The sequence below is a fragment of the Nematostella vectensis genome, chromosome 13 (assembly GCF_932526225.1).
Source record: "Nematostella vectensis chromosome 13, jaNemVect1.1, whole genome shotgun sequence".
NCBI lineage: Eukaryota > Metazoa > Cnidaria > Anthozoa > Actiniaria > Edwardsiidae > Nematostella > Nematostella vectensis.
Window position 1 is genome coordinate 1,790,369 of NC_064046.1, and position 19,464 is coordinate 1,809,832.

The 19,464-nt window shown below is 41.2% G+C and overlaps 2 protein-coding genes across 6 annotated transcripts in view; both read right to left on the minus strand.

Moving 5' to 3' along the window:
* Positions 1 to 12,914, minus strand: part of LOC116615378 — a 24,216-nt gene extending 11,302 nt beyond the window's left edge. Inside the window, exons 1-8 of one of the 3 annotated variants that reach the window (XM_048720453.1) lie at positions 12,784 to 12,914; positions 12,047 to 12,199; positions 8,505 to 10,244; positions 7,493 to 7,704; positions 5,505 to 6,831; positions 3,892 to 4,165; positions 3,031 to 3,257; positions 1,977 to 2,140 (exon numbers count right to left, since the gene is read on the minus strand). In XM_048720453.1, coding sequence (XP_048576410.1) covers positions 1,977 to 2,140; positions 3,031 to 3,257; positions 3,892 to 4,165; positions 5,505 to 6,831; positions 7,493 to 7,704; positions 8,505 to 10,244; positions 12,047 to 12,101 — 3,999 coding nt within the window. In that variant the 5' untranslated portion in view covers positions 12,102 to 12,199; positions 12,784 to 12,914. Of the gene's footprint in view, positions 1 to 1,976; positions 2,141 to 3,030; positions 3,258 to 3,891; positions 4,166 to 5,504; positions 6,832 to 7,492; positions 7,705 to 8,504; positions 10,245 to 10,439; positions 10,483 to 12,046; positions 12,226 to 12,783 lie in introns of those variants that run through there. The other 2 variants (XM_048720454.1, XM_048720452.1) reach the window with 2 other exon arrangements.
* Positions 12,369 to 19,189, minus strand: LOC5508153. Of its 3 annotated transcripts, XM_048720456.1 has the most exons (7): positions 17,662 to 17,791; positions 17,471 to 17,552; positions 16,919 to 17,085; positions 16,391 to 16,528; positions 15,654 to 15,783; positions 14,509 to 14,675; positions 12,369 to 14,029 (listed from the first exon to the last, which is right to left on the minus strand). In XM_048720456.1, the coding sequence occupies exons 1-7, from the start codon at positions 17,662 to 17,664 to the stop codon at positions 13,682 to 13,684; spliced, it is 1,035 nt and encodes a 344-aa protein (XP_048576413.1). In that variant the 5' UTR covers positions 17,665 to 17,791; the 3' UTR covers positions 12,369 to 13,681. The 3 variants fall into 3 exon arrangements, with proteins under 3 accessions (XP_048576413.1, XP_032232830.2, XP_048576412.1); XM_032376939.2 differs by lacking the exon at positions 17,471 to 17,552 and having other exon boundaries at positions 16,262 to 16,528; positions 17,662 to 19,189; XM_048720455.1 differs by lacking the exon at positions 17,471 to 17,552 and having other exon boundaries at positions 17,662 to 18,830.
* Between the last annotated feature and the right edge of the window lie 275 nt (positions 19,190 to 19,464).

Below are 19,464 nucleotides of genomic sequence, written 5' to 3' on the forward strand. Positions count from 1 at the left end.
CTTTGGAAAAGTCCATCGCAAACAATCTGACGGCTTTGCATTCCGGACTATCTAGATAGCCGTAGACCGAGTGCTGCATGCATAGTAGCGCGTCTGTGCAACTCCCGCCAGTTCTATATGCAAACTGAGTGGAACTCAGAAGTTCTTCTACGGTTTCTCGCACGTGAATGTTATAAACAGCTTTTTCGAAAGCTCGGGCGATAACAGGCGTAATGTTGATTCCTCTGTACTCGGTCTTGCCCTTTGGTACATCCACTTTAGGTAGGGGGGTTACATGGGCACGTTTCCATGACGACGGCCAAACACTTGATTCAAGAGACCAGTTCCAAATCTTGCAGATGATTGATGTAAATATTTCTGCGTGTTCTTTCCATATCCAAGATGGGATGAGATCTGGTCCGGTTGCAGTGTTCTTCAAATGCTGCAGACATTGCCATACGTATCTTTCTGAGATAACCGGGGCGTGGTCTTCACTATGGACTTCGACCAGGGTGGGCTGCTCATACGCTGTGTCCCAACAGAGGTTCGCAAAGTAGTCATTGAGTTCGACTAGTGACTGCTCATCAAGCGAGACCTTAGCTGAAGAACGTCGGCGCTGTGAGAGGTTATCAATGTGCCTCCACCACTCCCTCGAGCCAACTGGTGCTTGCAAAATATTCTTCCTGTTTTTGCAAATAAGATCACTGATTTTCTTGTTGATCTCTTTAAGCCGATCCGTATTATTTGGTCCTATCTTTGATTTTGTCTTTAACAGGGACTTCACCAAAGGCATCATCCATAGCGGATCACGAGATGACATGCGCACAGTCTTGAGTGGCATACACTTTTCCAGGTTGTCATGAATAAGGTTTTCTAAGTTGCGAACGGCTTCATTAACATCATTACTCTCTAATACACTATCCCATTTTTCTTCTGCCAGCGCTAAATATAACGCTTCTTTTCTGTGTTTCCTGCAGTCTCGAATTTTGATCGTTTTTCGAAGAGGTTTTAATTTCTTCCCTGCTGGCAAGATAACTGCCGTGTGATCTGTTTTGATTGATATGTTGTATGGAATGCACTCCCCAAACAAGTCCGGTCGATTTGTAAAGACGTTATCTAAATAGGAATCACCTCTAGTCGGAAAAGTCACGAGGGCATTCCAGCCCGTCAACATACACAGCTCTTGTACATCAAGTTGATTAACATCGCCACCAATAACAATGGTTAGTCCTGGATGTTGATCTAGCGCATTGTCCATCAGGTTTACAAGGTATTGCATAAAATCCAGGGTCCGGTAGGTTGGCTTAGGCGGATGATAAACACTACATACCAATAACAAGTGTCCCGAGGGTAATCTTATAGTCAAATACACCAGCTCGTAGAGTGTCGATCTATAAATGTCTATTACGGTTACATTGCTTCTTGTGTATATTGCGATGCCTCCTTTAGCTCTTTTATCAAGGCCAGCCCAGGACCTGTCCCGTCTGAAAATGGTATAATTTGGAATGTTTACTATCGCGTCAGGCGTGTCTTGCTTCAAATGAGTCTCCGAAACAAGGCAGATGTCGATGTCTTTATTTCGCAAGTCAGCCTCCAATGCCACTGCAGCGCGAACCCTATTTTTTGTTTTTGATAAGCTGCAAATATTGGTGAACAACATTTTGGGTACTGCGAAGGTCGATGTTGCAAGACTAGATTTAGAATTCCGTTCAGAAACACTGGACTCTGTGTTAACCATTATGAGATTTTGTAAGTTACGTTCTTTCGAGAATGTTTTGTATGGACGACAACCAGCAACTGTTTGGATGTTATTTTTGTCAGATCTCTGCTTCACTCGTCTTCCTGATCTCTTCCCTCGATATCGAAATATGCCGTTTTCACGAAGGGTACTAAAGAAGATAATCGTGAGATAATCGTGGCTCAAGAAACACTTATTGCATAGCCCCTTTAGTACGGTGATTATTCGCTTTTTGCTTGATAAGCACATAATGCCTTACCTTGTTGCCATGAAGCCATTTATATGTGATTTCATGAGCAGACAAAGCTGCGCATGTCAAGTTGATTGAAATTGTCACGTCAGCGGGCTCAAGCAGGAATGGTGGAGGATGCCGGGTAATGTATGGACCCGATTCGTTACATCTGGTGTACAACACATCTTTGTCTATAAACAGAGGAAAAATTAATGAAGTTGACTTCCGGTAACTCGAACCTTTGGTACACTTTAAGGGGTCTGTCAGACGCCATTTTGTTATCCTTACACAATGCCAAGTGCAAGAAACACCCATTTCCATGAGTGAGAAAGAAGCGGCTGTCCCCAGGGTTCTTTAACCTACCTAGCTCGGACCTTTCATTTATCTTAAAAAAAATGATCTCGAATTTGATTTTGATATCTTTATAGAGCTTAAAACACGAGGTTCCGCTATAAAAGGGAAAGCTCCTGTCCACGTTTTTGGTGCAAAATTTAAAATTTTACGCTGTCCGTAATCTAACGCATCTGCATAAATTATTCTCGCGCTGTGGCTGAATATGCTCGTATTTTAGAGCGCGCACAGCTTGGTATAGCATTTTTTTTACTATAAATAGGAACATTTTAGGACAAGTCTAGGAATGATATTCAATTTGGTTTAGAATATGAAATTTGAATTAAGCGCTCAGAGCAATTGTCCTGACATGTTGACGCATTGATGGCTGATTAATAACTGATTGTTCTTGAAGTGTGTATTTGGGTGGGAGGAGCTTTCCCTTTTATAGCGGAACCTCATGTTTAAAGAATCCTGAGATCATAAACCTCCAAGTTTGATTCCGTACCAAAGTATGTGTAAAAAACAGCCAAAGTGTGTATTTGGGTTTAAAAACCAGATAATAGCCTTTTTGCGTAATGACACACATACTGGTGTACAACTTTTTCTCTAGAGTAGCATAGAAATCCTGTCCGTTTTAAAATGGGACATAAACTTTAATATTTTAAAGTTATGAGATCATTATGCGGACATATGAGGATCATTATGAGGACATGATCTGCGACGGGAATTTTAATATTTGAACCCATACCTATCAGCAAAGCAAAGAACGAGGTCTGATTGGACAAGACGGCTTCACAGTACGCTGGCGTGATTCTAACCATGGGGTAAACCGCTTGCCACTTTGTCAGCAAAAGCGAAACAGATATACTCAGGGTGACCGTGAGGGGTCCGGGCTGTGCTTGGATGACTCGAGAGGTCCTGGGACCATTGCTGTTTGTGACGTCACCGTTGATTGAAGCAATGAGTTCTAAGGTACTGTAAAGAAATGCGTTATTTTTTTTTATTGTGCGCTTGATGAAGTCCATCAAATAAATGATAAATGAGATACATTTCGCCCATGAGAAAGGTCATCCATGATTTTTACTATTTTGATTTTTAATCCCAATCCAATTCCCCACATTGCAAAAATCAGACTGGGCAAACTCGTGTTGATAGAGCTACATTGCAATATGACAAATGCGACGAATTACTTGAGGCGTGAGTCATCACCTCTAAGTCATGTCCTAAATCACACGTTTTCTCAGACGATATTGCGTCATTGCCATAATAAAAGATTATTAAATGTACTTTTGGTGCGGTATTGAATGTCCAGGGCCATAGCAGGGCGTGAGGAACTGGGGGCACGTGCCCCGCCCAATATTTTCAAAAATAATAAGGAAATGAACAGTAGGGGTGTGGCTCTGCCCCCCATCATATTTTTTTTATGTTTTTGTATTAATGCCCCGGGCTGTGCCCCTCCCCCCAATATTTTCTTAATATTTCTGTATTATGCTCCTCCCAATCTTACGTAGCCTGCTACGGTGCTGATGACCAATCCATTAAGAAATCAAATTTACAAATCGGGTATTCCAATAAGCACATCCCCGCCTTCTCTTGACAGAGTCTTTACCAGTTCGATTCCTCAGTGTGCTTGACGATGATGGATGTGACCGAGATCAGATAGACGCCTGCATCACCCGCCACAAACCTTCCCGCGATGCCGCGCGAATGGGCCAGTCCCAGGTCCAGTGGTTTCCAGTCCTCAGGGATATACCACAGGCCTCCCAAAGGGATCTTTACATCTTGTCTCAGCTTCACCGCAAGGCCATGGGTACTAGGTTGTGACGTCATGAGGGCTGTTGTTACAAGGGAATGGTTCTGGATCGCCCATGTTGTGTCCTTCTCTAAAATGTTAATAAAGGACATAATGGATTAATGATGTTTGCTTGCGAACTTAAGGTGGCGCGCCGAGGTTGTTTTGGCTAAACAGCTTTTACTTTTATAAGTACCTTATATTAGACTCATTTTCGGCTCGATTTTCGTGAATTTTTCAGATTTTATTAATACATCTATGCTTTGTCGGATCCCGCAAGATTCACACTTGTTTGAAATCAAATTATTTTTTTTTCATGCCAGGTAAATGGAAGCAATTTTTTATATTAAAATAAAAAAATCGAAATCTGCGCGATTATTTTTTTTTCTAAATTCACAGTAACACCTAACAATACTCCAGCTTGAGACACACGAATTTTTGGCTTAAACCTGACCTGTCAGACTTCGCGATTGATGAATCTTTATTTTACGCAAAAATTGTCCTTGCGATCTTTGACAAAATAAATGCACTCTTGCCTACAAAGATCCATCCCCGAATTTACGCCCCCTGCTAAGTCCACACCCTAAGGCAACTTGTGTGAGAGGGGCAATAGGACCAGCGTTGCACAAGAATAAATTCCAGATGGTCAATTCGAGAGTATTTTTATTAAGATAATTTGAAAACTAAAGAATTTATTCCTTTTCAACATTTGAGCCCAAGCCGCGCCTCTTCTTAACTATTACCCGACGCTATGGCTAAAATAAGCCTTACCGAAAGTACGTGACTTATTGGGTGGTAAACTCGCGCGCGCTCCAACTTTTGGCGGCAAAATAACAACAGCAAAACGACGACTTAATTCGCAAACCAGAGTACAGTTGCGCTGATGTTTCGAGTGTTAGCCCGTTGCGTCAGCACAACCACAGAGGCGACCAACATACAATTTCAACCCTGAGTTGTTTATTCCTTGTCCATATCAAGATAATTTAGCCAAAAATTGTCGTTTTTCACAGAAGCGGTCACTTCCATATAAGGAAACTAATATATTCCTTATTTGGAAAACCTTGCACGATTCTTGTCATTTTTAGGGCTGCCGTACCGCAGGTGCTTCGCAAACTTTGTGAATTGTATTCAGAAAGAAAAACAGTGACTGTGACCATCTTTAGTCAATGGAGAAAGCCTCTGAAAAGAAACTAAAATTCCTCGGTACCAGACCCCTAAAACGGCAACTGTTTCTTCATATGTACATCATGACGCAGACCATCTAGTTTTTCTACAGATTGTCTGTAGTCTTTTTAGTTATACAACTTAATTAGCGCTTAGGAATCAGCCAGATAGTTTAATTGTCAGAAAGGTCTTCACGTGATTTCTTAGTCCTAGTCGCCTATTGATGATCACTTCTCCATGTAACAAACAAAAATGGCTACACCTACCCGAGTAGACTTTGAGCCGCAGCTTCTCTCCAGCACGCATGCGCGCCAAAGCAAGTGTGCCCATCAGGATCCCTGTGTTTGCGCGGACCGCCGAGGTGGCATGTAAGACTGGTTCTAATGTGTTACCGGAAGTGACGTCAATCTTGAAGGTGTTCTCCTCAGAAGAGCTTAACACAAGGTACAATGCGACAACGTATAATCCATCTACAGAAACCTCCCATGCGCCCGCGCTCAGACCTGCCGCTGACCGCCAGCTACTCAATGAATGCCAACCGCTGGAGCTAAAGAAGGTGGGCACAGGGGAAAAAAGCACGGTGTTGTTCTCTGATGCGTTCGGGAGATATTGCGCCGAGCGTAAAATAGTTGAATTGTTTGTACTCTCACAAGGAAAGATTTCACTCGTCTTCTGTAAAAGTTTTGTCATGACTATCGTATCACCATTATGGAGAAACAAGCAGTTTGTGCAGCGGTCATTACCAAGACAGACAGGCGCTGTCCTGTCAGATACAGATAAGGTAATAAGGTATATCCCTGTGTTTGGGGCTTGGGCTCTAGTACTCATTGCACCGCGTCTGTACAGCGAGCTGGCGCCCTGAGAGGTCCAATCAGCACCGACCCGCTCCTCACGAAGACCTGGTAATGAGTCACGTGCTAATATCAAAGCTATCGAAAACCCACCATTACTTCTTATAGTATAACCAGAATTCGACGCCGAAGTGCATGGCCACACTTTTTGTCCTTTAGTAAGATATAACACTCCAAAAACTGTGATTCCAAATTTTGTAGACCCATCTTCAGACCCGATGACTGCCGTTAAGGAATTCGCGGCAAATCCATCGTCGATACACGCTGAAAGAATATAGCGACCCACATGGCTAGGTATGATCTGGACGGTAATCTGGACAGCGTAGAACCCGGTAAGAGATACCTCCACGAACGCCTTACTTCTCGATGGAATACTCGTTACGTCCAGCCGTTTGCTGAAGACTGCGTACATGGGCATGCCTCCGAAAGGGCTTGTTCGCCAGCGGATGATGTTAAACACACCCGAGGAGAGTGCAGTGTCCGATAAAATCTTGAACGCGTTAAGTCCCGTGCTGTGTTGATTGGCATCAGAAGACACGAGTGTGATTGAAAAGCTACTGTGTGACAGTAGCCGCCAGTTGATCCCGTTCACAGATTTAATGAAGACTGAGACATACTCCCCCGTCGTCAAAGAGAGGATTCCCGAGATGCTTAGCGTGAAGCGACTTTGTCTAGAGACGGATCCGACTTGGTGGTATGCCTGTGTTGCGGTTATCTTAGTTGACTGGCCATTGGGGACAATCTGAAAATGTGCAAATTGATTTTGATTTAAAAAATGATTAAAACAGAGAGAAGACTGTGGTAGCGAGATAACTCTGTGAATCAGGCAACCATTTTTGGGCGGGTTTTATAAGGTATTCACTATCTTCATTTTCCATTGCTTTTCTCTTGAAACCTCTTAAACGGGCACTGCCCTAAGGGTGGTTGCTCAAGTGTAACAAAAAAAAAATTAGGCGGACCTTAAAGCAACGTGGACGACGACGACGGCTAGGGGAACGATATCGAAAAATATGAGTTCGCGCTTGGCGATCAATTCCAATAATCAAAACATATGAAAATAAACGTCCTCAATTGGATTTTGCATGTCCTGGTTTGGTTATGTATTAAAAAATAAATTAAATAAATAAGAATTTGTATGTGCAGATTGAATCTTCAATGTGATTCAACTGCCGTCGTCATCCACGTTTTGTTCGTCATTAAGCCTGCTTTCCATATAGTTGTAACAATCGTAAGGGTCGTAACAGTCGTCTGCAACTGGAACTGGTTTTATTTGAACTGATTCTATTTCTGACGACCGTGGAACGAACCGTCGTTTCGGTCGTTTTTGTATAGTCGTAGGGGTCGCGATGAACTTTTTTTATGCAGACGACTGCTACGACTGTTACGTCTTCAGTCAATATTACCTGTGCCATAATCTCACTTGCTCCATCGTGGCTCATCAAAAGGTTAGCTGTGACCAAATACAAACCCGACACCTCCGGGGTATATTGAGATTTTGACGCATCCCAGCTCCCCCCTGTGCGGAATGTAGTATTGGCCACCCCTCCCCCCTCAGTCGTCCAGTGTGAAACTTCCTGCCAACCAGTAGAGGAGTGACTTTGAGTGCCGAGGGTAACTGAGAAAGACAGATATTGGTTTTGATAATATGAACAAAGAAGAGACGAAACCCAAAATAGGAAAAAGTACAATCATCATCATAATAATCATCACCATCATCACCATAATCACCATCATCATGATAATATCATCATTATCATAACATCACCAACATCATCATCACAATAATTATAACCATTATCATCATCATAATAATAATCATAAAAATCGCCATCATCATAACCATCAACATTACTATCATCATAATCATCACCATTACACAACCACCGCAACCACTATCATCAAAACCAGTACCATCATCATCATCATTATCGTTGCGTCAACATTCATCAACATTTTATCATCATGAACAGTAACACCATCTCTACAATCAAATCATCATCACCATCATCATCATCATCATCATCATCATCATCATCATCATCATCATCACCATCACCATCACCATCACCATCACCATCATCATCATCATCATCATCATCATCACCATCACCATCATCATCATCATCATTATTATCATCATCGTCATCACCATCACCATCATCATCATCATTATTATTATCATCAGCATCATCAGCAGCAGCAGCATCACCATCAACACCATCTCCACAATCAAATTATTATAACCAACAATCATCATCAGCACTATATAACTAAAACTGTCTTGATTGTTATTCCTACAACAAATTCATGATGATATTTATCATAATCATCGTTGGGCTTGGGTAGTCAAAACTATTACAGTAGTCCCTACCTTAACATGGGACCGATACTTTTATTGATAATCTACTAATATACCTGCAAATGATCCTGGGACACTAGTCAGGCCAGCACCACTAAACACCACCGACAACCCAGTGCTGTTACTGAGCGTCCACGACGAACCACGTGACGTGAAGACGAACACAGACAAATACTGGCCCTGAGATAGCCTCAGCGACACGGATACGGGCACGGTCATGTCCTTATTCGGCACATCGTGAATAGAGTAAAGCCCGCTACCTAGGTCAAGACTCCCATCGACCGCGATCATTGCACCCAGCGGTGTTGCCCCACTACCAGTAACTATGACATTGCAAGAGATGATGTACATTCCATCGAGTGGAACCACGTAACGACCGCTGACCTCATCGAAGGAGTCATCAAAAGAGAAGTCACCGTTAGCTTTATACAGCCCAGTATTCCAGTCTCCTATCTCGTTCCAACCTGTCCGTGTTAAGGCCTGGTTTCTAGCTAGGGTCACGGATAAGCCAGGCCATTCATTGGTTGTCAAAGCAACAGAAAAGTGTCCAGTTTGAATTGTTAGAGGGCTCACGCTAGATTTACTGACGCTTGCGGTAACCTTATCGCCTTTACGAAGGTACAATACGCCGGTGAGACTAAGATGACCGCTGTACGGAAGTGACGTCACGGATGCAATTGTCGCGCTGCTCAGAGTAGACGAAGGTGAACGGTTGACGATTGCAAGCAAACGAAGACTTTCCACTGGATTGTCTTTTTTGGCCATTATGTCTAAAACCGCTGACACAATGTACGATCCTGTAACTGCCACAGTAAAGCCGTCACGATTAGTCACCAGGCCCACATGAGCCTTAGGCGAGTCTTTTGGGTCCGAAAAATTGACGTCATGCAAACCTGAATTTGCGAGGTATTGGGTACCATTCAAAGGGTATGATAAGAAAGGGGGATTGCTCCTTAGTCCGGAAATAAAAACTGCGGAGAAACCACTTCCGGTTAAAATTCTAATTGCTGCTACCGATGAATTAATTCTCACACGGAAGCAATCCCCGACAGCAAATGCAAACACCCCACCAATACTGACAGTGTCAATCCCAATGTGCCTCGTTTTCGCGCTGACGATGGTATCTCCAGAGTTAGTTTCTATAGTAACAGTGACGTCAGTGTCTTGTGTGACGTTAGTCAGAATGTTAACGTTTATCTTGTAGACGCCATTACAGCTAACGCAGAACTCCCCAAGAGAAGGCGAGAAACCGGATAATTGCTGAAACACAGCAGACCCATTCGTAGCCCAATCAAATAACCTTCCCGTGGAAGGGAGGGGCGGGACTGTAATGTCACAAGGCAAGACCGCATGGAATGCTGGGACGCTAGATTTGGAATTGAGGAGTCGTACGAAAAAGGTACTTCCGGTCAACACCGTCCAACTGGCTCCTTCCGGTAATGACGTCACGAAAATAGATACTGCATCTCCATGTGATAGTTTAGCAAGACCAGAAAAAGTCAGCGTGTACTCACTTGAATGATTACTGGATAAACCGGTTAGACCGGAATGTGTGGATATGTCTCTATTGATCGCTAAAGCAGCCTTGATGGACCGAGAACGGTTGTAAAATAAAATAAGGTTTGCATCGATGCTGTAAAGTCCCGCTATTTCTGCAGTAAAACGAGTATGAAATGACCCTGACTGCAGGTTTACAAGTCCTGGGCTTCCTGTGGAAATCCAGCCTGTGAGTTCTGCTTTCTTTGTGGAAGTCTGGTTTGATCTTAGGGTGCTGTACATGCCGACTTCTACAAACCCTGTGAAAACCAAAGACACAATTGCTAATTTCCGCATGTCCGTAAAACAAGGGTAAATTCAGATCCTTGTTGCGCGCGGTTGTGGTACAGGCCGAGTAGTCCGAATTCAGGGTGTATTTAAATTGAGAAAGCATAAAGGCTTTGGCATTTCGGAGTTTGTTTAGAGATGTCTTGCAACTTTTTTTGTATTCTTACCTATTTCCGGGAAGCTTTAAGGAAAGCATCACTGTAAGAAGGCCTGAAATGCGGTAATTTGGTGAAAGTTAAAAAAATAAACGCTGACCTGACAAAGCCTCGCTTTCATCCTCAAATTACACAGGACCCCCATTATCGTGGAAACAGTCGATATCTGGAGACAAGGGATAGCCAGCAAACAGGCTCTACTTGGTGTTTATTCGGAGTAGTTGTTAAGGTTTTTTAAGTGATCTCGAGCCCTTTGGGTCCAATCCCCCTCCTATGGACTCCGAGGATATGTGGCGCGGGGGCTGGGTCGAGAAGCGGAGGATTGAGGCATAGTTCGGCTTGAAAGCCGCACCGTCAAGAGGACAGAGCAAAAAAATGGCATGAAAATTTCTAATTCTCAATATATAAGCTCAAGATTCCGCATACAAGGAGTTTCTCTGACAAGAAGCTTAATTCCAAATTTTAAAGAAATTTAGAAGATATGAAATTTAGATATTAGCGAGCAAATTTGGCTTAATTTCTTATCAGAGCCCGACTTCTCCCTAAAAACGAGGAGAATTCATACTTTGAATATTTAAAAATTGCACTTCAAGCCTCATAACTCGAAGACGAATCCATAAGAAAAAAACACTTTTTGATATGTTGGTTTACATACCATAAGGAACCTCTATGCAAAAATTCAAGCTTAACGAAGCGAACTAGACCTTATTTGGGGAAAACTTACCATTATTTTGCTCTGTCAGGCCCTAGTAGTTCCCCATGCTTTCTAGTTTGGCGATTCTTTACTTTCACCCTAGCGCCTCGGTGCAGGCTACAGGCGCGCGCCCAGGATTGGGGGGGGGGGGGGGGGGGGGGGGGAAGGGGGCTGCGCAGTCATGGGCATCATAGAAAAATGGAGAGTATTTGACTATATTTTTAAAAGAAGTGACCCATTATTTTGCGGCTAAAGGGGTGCGCGCGCATCTTGCGTACCCGTTTGTGGTATGACCCTGAACCAAATAAAGCCAAATAAATTTGAGCCAAATAAAATAAGGGCAAAAAGAACCTACGAGATAGGCGCCCAACCGAGAGGCGGGTGCGGCGCGGTTTCTTTTGACTACAGTTTGTGTATATAAGACTTTTCATTGGCAGTATTAATCTCACTAACCCGCCCCCCACATTCCCCCCCCCCCCCCCCCCCCCCCCCTCCCGTCCTCCTACCCAAATCTATCCTACGCGCCTCTCTGTGATCTCTGGGAACGAGAATGGCGATTGTGCTGAAGACACAGGTAACCCAAATCAAATTCAATGCTCTCAACTCTAAACTCTAACATTGAAACAAGCAACAAACAGATTTACGTGTTGTTTGAAGCCTATTTTTATCCTGTCACACGACGATGACTTGTTAACTTTATCAGACAAACAAATTCTATGCAGGAAATACTTTAAATACAATAAATGCGTTATCGCGGCTTGAATTTCTCATCTCTTTATAAAGACATCAACAAAAGTAAATAACAAAATGGTAATACTGAAAAGATTACACATATTAATAAATGCAGAAATTTGAGCAAGTGCGGAGAACGAAGAACGAGTGGTATTTATTATTCAAAGATTCAAGCATACAAGACATCTCTTACCTTTTATCGAGTGAAGGGCTAGAAACTCAATCATCAACATCAAAAGATTCTTCATAGTTTCGTGCTAAATATTGATAAATATTTCAAAGGAACTTCATGCCAAAGTCTTGTCACTTTCAACCTCGTTCAAGGCCGCACAAATTCTATGGTTTCCTGGTAACAAAAGAAGCCGATGTAAACGATGACGAAACGAAGCAGTGTCATTTGGCATCCTTCTCTTGTAGAGCTTTCATCGTCTTTCATCGCCTCTATTATCGAGAATCTTTCAAGTTCGAGTAAGCCCTCGTTCTAGACGTTGTTTATATGGCTGTTCTTTTTCTTCAGGTTGAGATTCGCGCTTGCTGGAGGCGGCTACTTGTTTTCTGCGGTGTTATTGAGTTAAACGGAGACGTCATGCTTTGATCTGGTAAGGGGACATCGCGTATGCTTGAGTAACGAACTAGACATAATATGTGACAGGGATGTTTTCCTTGCCTTATTTACTTTCGAGGCAAGCTAGCGAATTAGGGGATTAAATCAATAAATTAATATGCACCAAAATCTATCATGGCTATAAATAACGTCGCTTTTTTTTATATCTAGAGCAATTATTGAAAGGTGCGCACCATGGAATTTAGCGATTATCCCACAAACGTGTAAGACGGTTGAACTCCAGATAGAAAGAAGACGCAAGTTCAGTATCAGAGCGCGCCAAGGTTGTCTCTTCTCCTCTAAGGAAGCTGTAGATTTAAACTTACCCTCCCGTGACCTTGCAGCCCGCTGTAACACATTCCTTACAGGAGGTAGACAACACAGACTCGAAGCAGTCGCCGTTTTACTTCTCAGACGCTCGACACAGCGACTTCTTGGAGTCTATATTGAAGGATGTTTAATAGAAGTGTAACGCACACCTTGTTTTACTTAGCACTAAAGTGGAGTGTAACGCAAGCCAATGCAACATACTGTCAACTATAAAATAATACTATGAGTACCTTATTACACAATATAATGACGCGAAAATTAAGTGCCGCGAAAATTATGATGCGCGAAAATTAAGTGAGTACACCAGAAGCCTTTTGGTAAATATTGGCAGTTTAATAAGCTTTGTGGAAACACCTTGTGTGTCTAAATGTACATATAGTACGGTAAGGGGTTGAGCCTCAACCAACCAAAGTTTGGACTTGTATTTATAGATTTTTATGAAACTAAAATTAGCCCTCGCATCTTTTTGTTACAATTTTTTTTTCAGTTTTGATGATTACAGCACATTTTAATTCCACCTGTTTTGCTTGATATTATTATTCCAAAATCGCGAAATCGCGAAAATAAAGTAATCTGGTTTTTACGAAAATAGGAAAATCGCGAAAATAAAGTGTCGCGAAATATCGCCATCTCAAAATCGCGAAATTTTGACGTCGAGAAAATTAAGGTAGTTCGCAGTGTTCGGTCGGCCACTCTAAGGATCCCAGTAACGCACTGCCTCGTTTGAAGTTGGAGTGAACTGTGATGTGAATCTTCTATAACCCAACAGAATCAATTCAGTGTCAATAAGATGTGAAAGATTTTCAAACAAGTAAAATGATTTACTAACGCCTAGGGCATAGTCAAACCTCCCTCAAGAGAATATGCAACGCTAGACTCATGTATCCTCGTATGTCAGGATTTAGCAGGACTTGATATTTTTTCTTCAATGCTTGGAACATCTAAACTCACAGACTCTGTGTTGTTTTCAATATCACTTGGTATATTTACTTCAGTGTCTCTTGGCATATTTACTTTATCATCACTTGGTATATTCACTTCAATACTTGGAACATCTATGCTCACAGATTCTGTGTTGTTTTCAATATGACTTGGTATATTTACTTTATCATCACTTGGTATATTCACTTCAATACTTGGGGCATCTAATCTCACAGTAGTCGGGACATCAAACTGGTACTGGCCAGGGGTGTAAGCGTTTTCCTTCAGCAGTCGCCGCTTGTTTTGAAACCATATTTGTGCCTCGATTGGGAAATATAATATTGTTAAGTATAATTTCACACCATCCGCAGAGGCTTCACTCTAACCAATATTAATTAGGGGTTGGAATATGGGAGAAAGTGGCTCTTTTTGTATGAGGATATTACAAAAAAAATTGTTTACAATCAAACCAAGGCTATCCAATTTACTGGGCAAACCTTTTAATTTAATGTCAATCATGAAATAGACAAATCGTTTGACAGGAAGATCCACTCAAATGAAAGAAATTTGGGTAGCACTGAGAGTTAGGGCTAGATGCTAAAGATGAATTGGGCAGCTAATTTGGTAAAAGAACCCGGCCACTCCAAAAGGAAACATGGCTACATTACCTATATTATTAATGTATGCACATTGTGAGAAGATATTGTTTTTCAAATACTTAATTGTTCTTGTTTTCTTTGGCCAAAAAAAAAATGGAGTTTGTATTTTTCCATTAGTATTATTACATTAAGAATTATTACCTGTGCTAATTCTAAGTTCAAAGTAATGCACAACTCTCCTAGAACTTCCACAGATGGGTTTGGAGTTTTGGTGAAGACCATGTCGAGCGCTGCAAGCTGTAAATCACTAAAGCGTGTCCTGGGTTTGGGCACGTGCTCTTGTGTGTAAACCCTTACTTTCTGATGCTCTGGAAATAAGGTTTATAATAAGTAACAATTAAGGGTAAAAAAATAGCCAAGTCTTTGGCTACAGGGCACTTTTGTAAGCAGGAAGCTCTATACAAACACACCTTTTTAAGATAATGTTTTGCCAACTAGTCAAACTAAACTAGGGGTAAAACTAAACTAGGGGTGTAACCGAACCAGGGGTGGGTGGGGGAGTGGTGGTGAGGGGGGGGGGGGGGGGGTTTGATGGGATAGGGTGGGTGGGGGATATGGAAGTGGGGAGGTGCACAGGTCTACAGTTTTGAATTAAGGTAAACTCTAGTAAAACAAAATAGTAGAATTGTGTAAAAAATCAAACTAATAAATGCTACATAATCGAAACAATACATATGTTCATAATTACCTTTTATTTTTATCTGAGTAATTATGACTTCAAGTTTCCAATGCAGGGGGGGGGGTTCTTCAGGGTAAAGGTGATGGGGATGCTTGTCAGGAGATCAAAAAAACATACCCCAAAAAATATGTGAACACCAAAAATTGCTACCCTAAAAATACCTTAGAAGCAAAAATACCAAAACTCAGATTTAAGTATCCCATTGTATAACAAAGTCTTGAATGACAAATCAAAAACAAAGTGTTTTGTTTAGAAGACGAAAGTATTAAATGATCTAGAAAACATTGGCTTGAGTGCCTCTTTCTGCAAACCCTAAAAATACCATTTTTAGTAGAAAAGCCTATTTTCTCTCAGATACCCCCTGAAAATACCAATGGCCCAATTTTGACACCTAAAAAAATAGGATGAGCATCCCTATCTGGTGATCATTGGGGAGAACCCCCCTTGGTTTCAAATAAAATGTGTCTTTCTCTCCCTATAGATTTAACAGTTCTTCTCTTATAAATGGGGAGGGGGGGTGGCAAGCTAGGGAAAAGTGCACCAAACCATAGGGGCTGGTGAACATTTTTAAGAATATGTAGATTTTCCAGGAGTTTTGAACACATACCAGATTTAGCTCCAGCTAATCTCAGGGTACTCTGTAAATCTTCGTCCTCCAAAAAGTCGTCCATTTTGATATAGTGTTGCTGCTTTGTCCCTTCTTTTGGCCACTCCTCTGTTTGCCCTTGAGCGGTCCTCTGATGAGTGAAAAGCATACACCTGCTAGAACAGTTTTAGGGCTATTATATATCCAGTGATACAGTGGACATCCCTATTCTACCCCCTTTGGCTAATGCTTTTGAAAACAAGGATAGAAATTGTTGGATGCTTGAGTACAGGCCTATCACTAGGAGATCATTTGGTGACCTAGCAAGGGTCTCAGGCCTTTATTTTGTTTCTTATCTTCATAAATCTTCTATATCTTCATATACATTCATAACTTGGGCTATCAGTGACCAAAGGCTTCAAGGAAAAGGGATGGCCATTTCACCCCTCCCCCCTTAGTCCCCAAGTGTGTCACTTAATTTTTTTGTATATATTCTAATTTTAGGACTCTGTAGACTTGGTATGTCTAATACAATACTTGGAACATCTAAATTTAAGGACTCTGTCTTGTTTTCAATCAAAACTTGGTATATTTACTTCATTGTCCCTACTCGGAACACCTAAGCTTACAGATTCTGATTTGATTTTGTTTTCATTAGGTATATCTACTACCATACTTGGAACATCTATGCTGACAGATTCTGTGTTGTTTTCAATATCACTTGGTATATTTACTTCATTGTCTCTCGGTATATTTACTTTATCATCACTTGATATATTCACTTCAATACTTGGAGAATCTAATCTCACAGTAGTCGGGGCACCAAACTGGTACTGGCCAGGGGTGTAAGCGTTTTCCTTTAGCAGTCGCCGCTTGTTTTGAAACCATATTTGTGCCTGGAATGGATTATATTAATTTTATTATTAATATTAAGGGGTGGGGATTGTGGGGAAAAAAGCTCTTTTGGTATGAGGATATTATAAAAGTTTGTTGACTTACTAAAATAGACAAATCGCTTAAGAGGAAGATTCACTCAAATGAAAGAAATTTGAGTAGCACTGTTAGTTAGGGCTTAAAAACTAAAGATGAACTGGACAGCTAATTTGGTAAATTAGCCCCCTCCAACCAAAAAAAACATGGCTACATTACCTAAATTATTATGCTGTATGATAAATAATCTATTGTCCTTGTTTGCTTGGGCAAAAAAAACAAACAAATACAAATGGAGCTTTGTATTTTTCCATTATAAAGACCGGTTCATCAATCATTACATCAAGAATTATTACCTGTGCTAATTCTAAGTGCAAAGTATTGCATAACTCTTCTAAAACTTCCACAGATGGGTTTTGAGTTTTGGTGAAGAGCATGTCGAGCGCTGCAAGCTGTAAATCACTAAAGCGTGTCCTAGGTCTGTGGATGTGCTCGTGTGAGTAAACCTTTACTCTTTGGTGCTCTGAAGAACAAGGTTTATAATTATGAGCAACAAAAGAGGGAAAAGATAGTCAAGTCTTTGGCTTTGGGCACTACAAGGACAGACCCATGGCCAGGGGGAGTTCGGGGGGTTCAGAAGATACTGTAAGGTGCACACTAATGGAGGAAAAATAAGTAGAACTGCGAGCCAGGACGTGCTATACTTAAAAGAATATGGGCCACTCAATGAGAAGACTACCCCCTCCTGCTCAAAATCCTGGCTACGGGCCTGAAGGACCTTTTTAAGACCATGTTTTGCCATCTAGTCAAACTAAACTGGGGGTGGGAAGGGGGTGCAAAAAAATTCTGATGAGAAAGGATATGGAAGGAGAGAGGAGCACAGCATGCATAGAAATAAAATACTTAACCAATTTTTGGTTCAGACAAGACAGAACTATCGCAAAAATAGTTTATACAGTGTACTGACAACTCTTGTGTGTCCTTCTGGACCTACAAAACAAAGCATCAATTACACTAGTTTACTTCTTGCACCAAACAATAGGGGCTGGTGAACGTTTTTCCAAAAGATGAGAATTTTCCAGGAATTTTGAACACATACCATATTTAGCACCAGCTAATCTCAGGGTGCTCTGTAAATCTTCGTCTTCCATAAAGTCGTACATTTTGATATAGTGCCGCCTCTTTGTCCCTTCTTTTGGCCACTCCTCTGTTTGCCCTTGAGCTAGTAAAGCATTTAGGGTCGGCTGCCCCCTGCCTAGAATAGTCTTGGCGAATTGGATTTGGGATACCCTATTTCTTTTGAGCCAAAGGCTCACACGTTCTACAATCTCCTTTGGGTTTGTGCTATTCACAATCATGTCATCTTTTTTGTCTCTCTCGGTCTCAGTTGGTGTTGGTATTTCTCTACAGCCCTCTATTGTCCTAATGGCTTCTCTTACTATTTCTTCTTTGCCTTCTGGGACTTCGAACTTTAGTATACGTGAAGACATTTTTGTTATCAATCACGCGATCGACAAAGCGTCTTTAAACCAGCTTGATATTCGAACATTTCGGGCCGCCATTTGCAGATATGATACACAATAACTATTACCCAGGCTTACTCGCATGGATCGCCACAGGAAGAAAGACAAGTTTGTTGTTTTGGCGCGCGAAAAAACGCGGTGCGCAAAAATGCAAGAGCGCTTATGTGCAAGAAAAATCGACGTTCACAGAGTATGTTTATTAAAAAAAACATACAGAAAGTATATATATTTTATGCATGTTTATTGGTGCACTTGCAGTTCGCTTAAAACTTAACACTTTCTTATTCTTAACTTCTCAGAGTATATATACCTTTTAGTTAAGATGATATAATTAAATGTGTTGTCTGCTCCCTCCAATATCCTACATGACCATAAGCGGCTTTTTCTTGCGTTGAATCATGATTTTCCACGATCACACACAATATACACACTGACGCCGATCTGCTAATACGAAGAGAAAAATGAGACTCGAGAACCTTTTCCGGGGAGTTTAGTCCGAAAAAAAATATTATTTCGATAAAACATAGGTTTTTTTAGCTTCTAATAGCGTATTGTATGTCTAAGAACAAGTTTCGTGAGTAGCGCCAACGTTTCGAGTGTCGGTATGTTTGCGTAGGTGACAAGAGTTTTAATCTCAATTCCCCTGGTAGTATAAGAGCACGATGTGTGCATCACGATGCTCAAAGAGTTTTTGTAAACATCCAAACAAACATTTCTTATTTCACAATGTCACCTTAACCAGTTAACTGAAATGTGTGTGTGTGTGTATTTTTCTAATTCAAGTCATCTCATTTCACTGATATGATCATAGTTATCAAACAAGGCCGGTAATTGTTTACCTTTTTGATATTTTTCTATACGTACAGTAAGAATTGAAATGAAAACTGTAAAAACGAGTTCTGATAAGAAACGGTGAACATAGTAAGACCAATTTTCTTGCCTGTTCGATTACTAGAAACATTTCTCAAGACTTTATACACTTGTTTTTTTCTCGTCAGGGGTGGTTTTAACACTAGCAGTGCTAATATATCTTTTGACTGGTAATGGTAGTACCACTTGACACTTTGATTTGGACAAAAGATTGCATTAACGAGGACACGAAATCTGGCCCTGCTGGGCGAGTGTCGCACGAGAAAGAAAAAATCGTCCAAAATATCAAACAAAACGTTATGTGTACGATGTGTAGAGATCTATCTAAAACTTTGTTTTAGATAGATGTCAATTGTGAATAGCTATGAAAGGCATACCATGACATACCATATTTGTTTGCCAGTCTGTTGTTTATGATTATGATGATATATAGCATGAATACCCATCTTATAGCTTTATTTAGTTTGCAAAATATCCTTTTAAAAGCAATGGATTTGATGGCTTTTTAT

Bases quoted from the DNA above. Each gene is read 5' to 3' on its own strand.
- LOC5508153 (XM_032376939.2), bottom strand. From the start codon at position 18,052: ATGTCTTCACGTATACTAAAGTTCGAAGTCCCAGAAGGCAAAGAAGAA. The intron at 17,086-17,661 runs GTATGTGTTCAA...CTTGTTCTTCAG, and splicing joins ATTAGCTGGTGCTAAATATG to AGCACCAAAGAGTAAAGGTT. The intron at 14,676-15,653 runs GTATGTGTTCAA...CCTTATTTCCAG, and splicing joins ATTAGCTGGAGCTAAATCTG to AGCATCAGAAAGTAAGGGTT.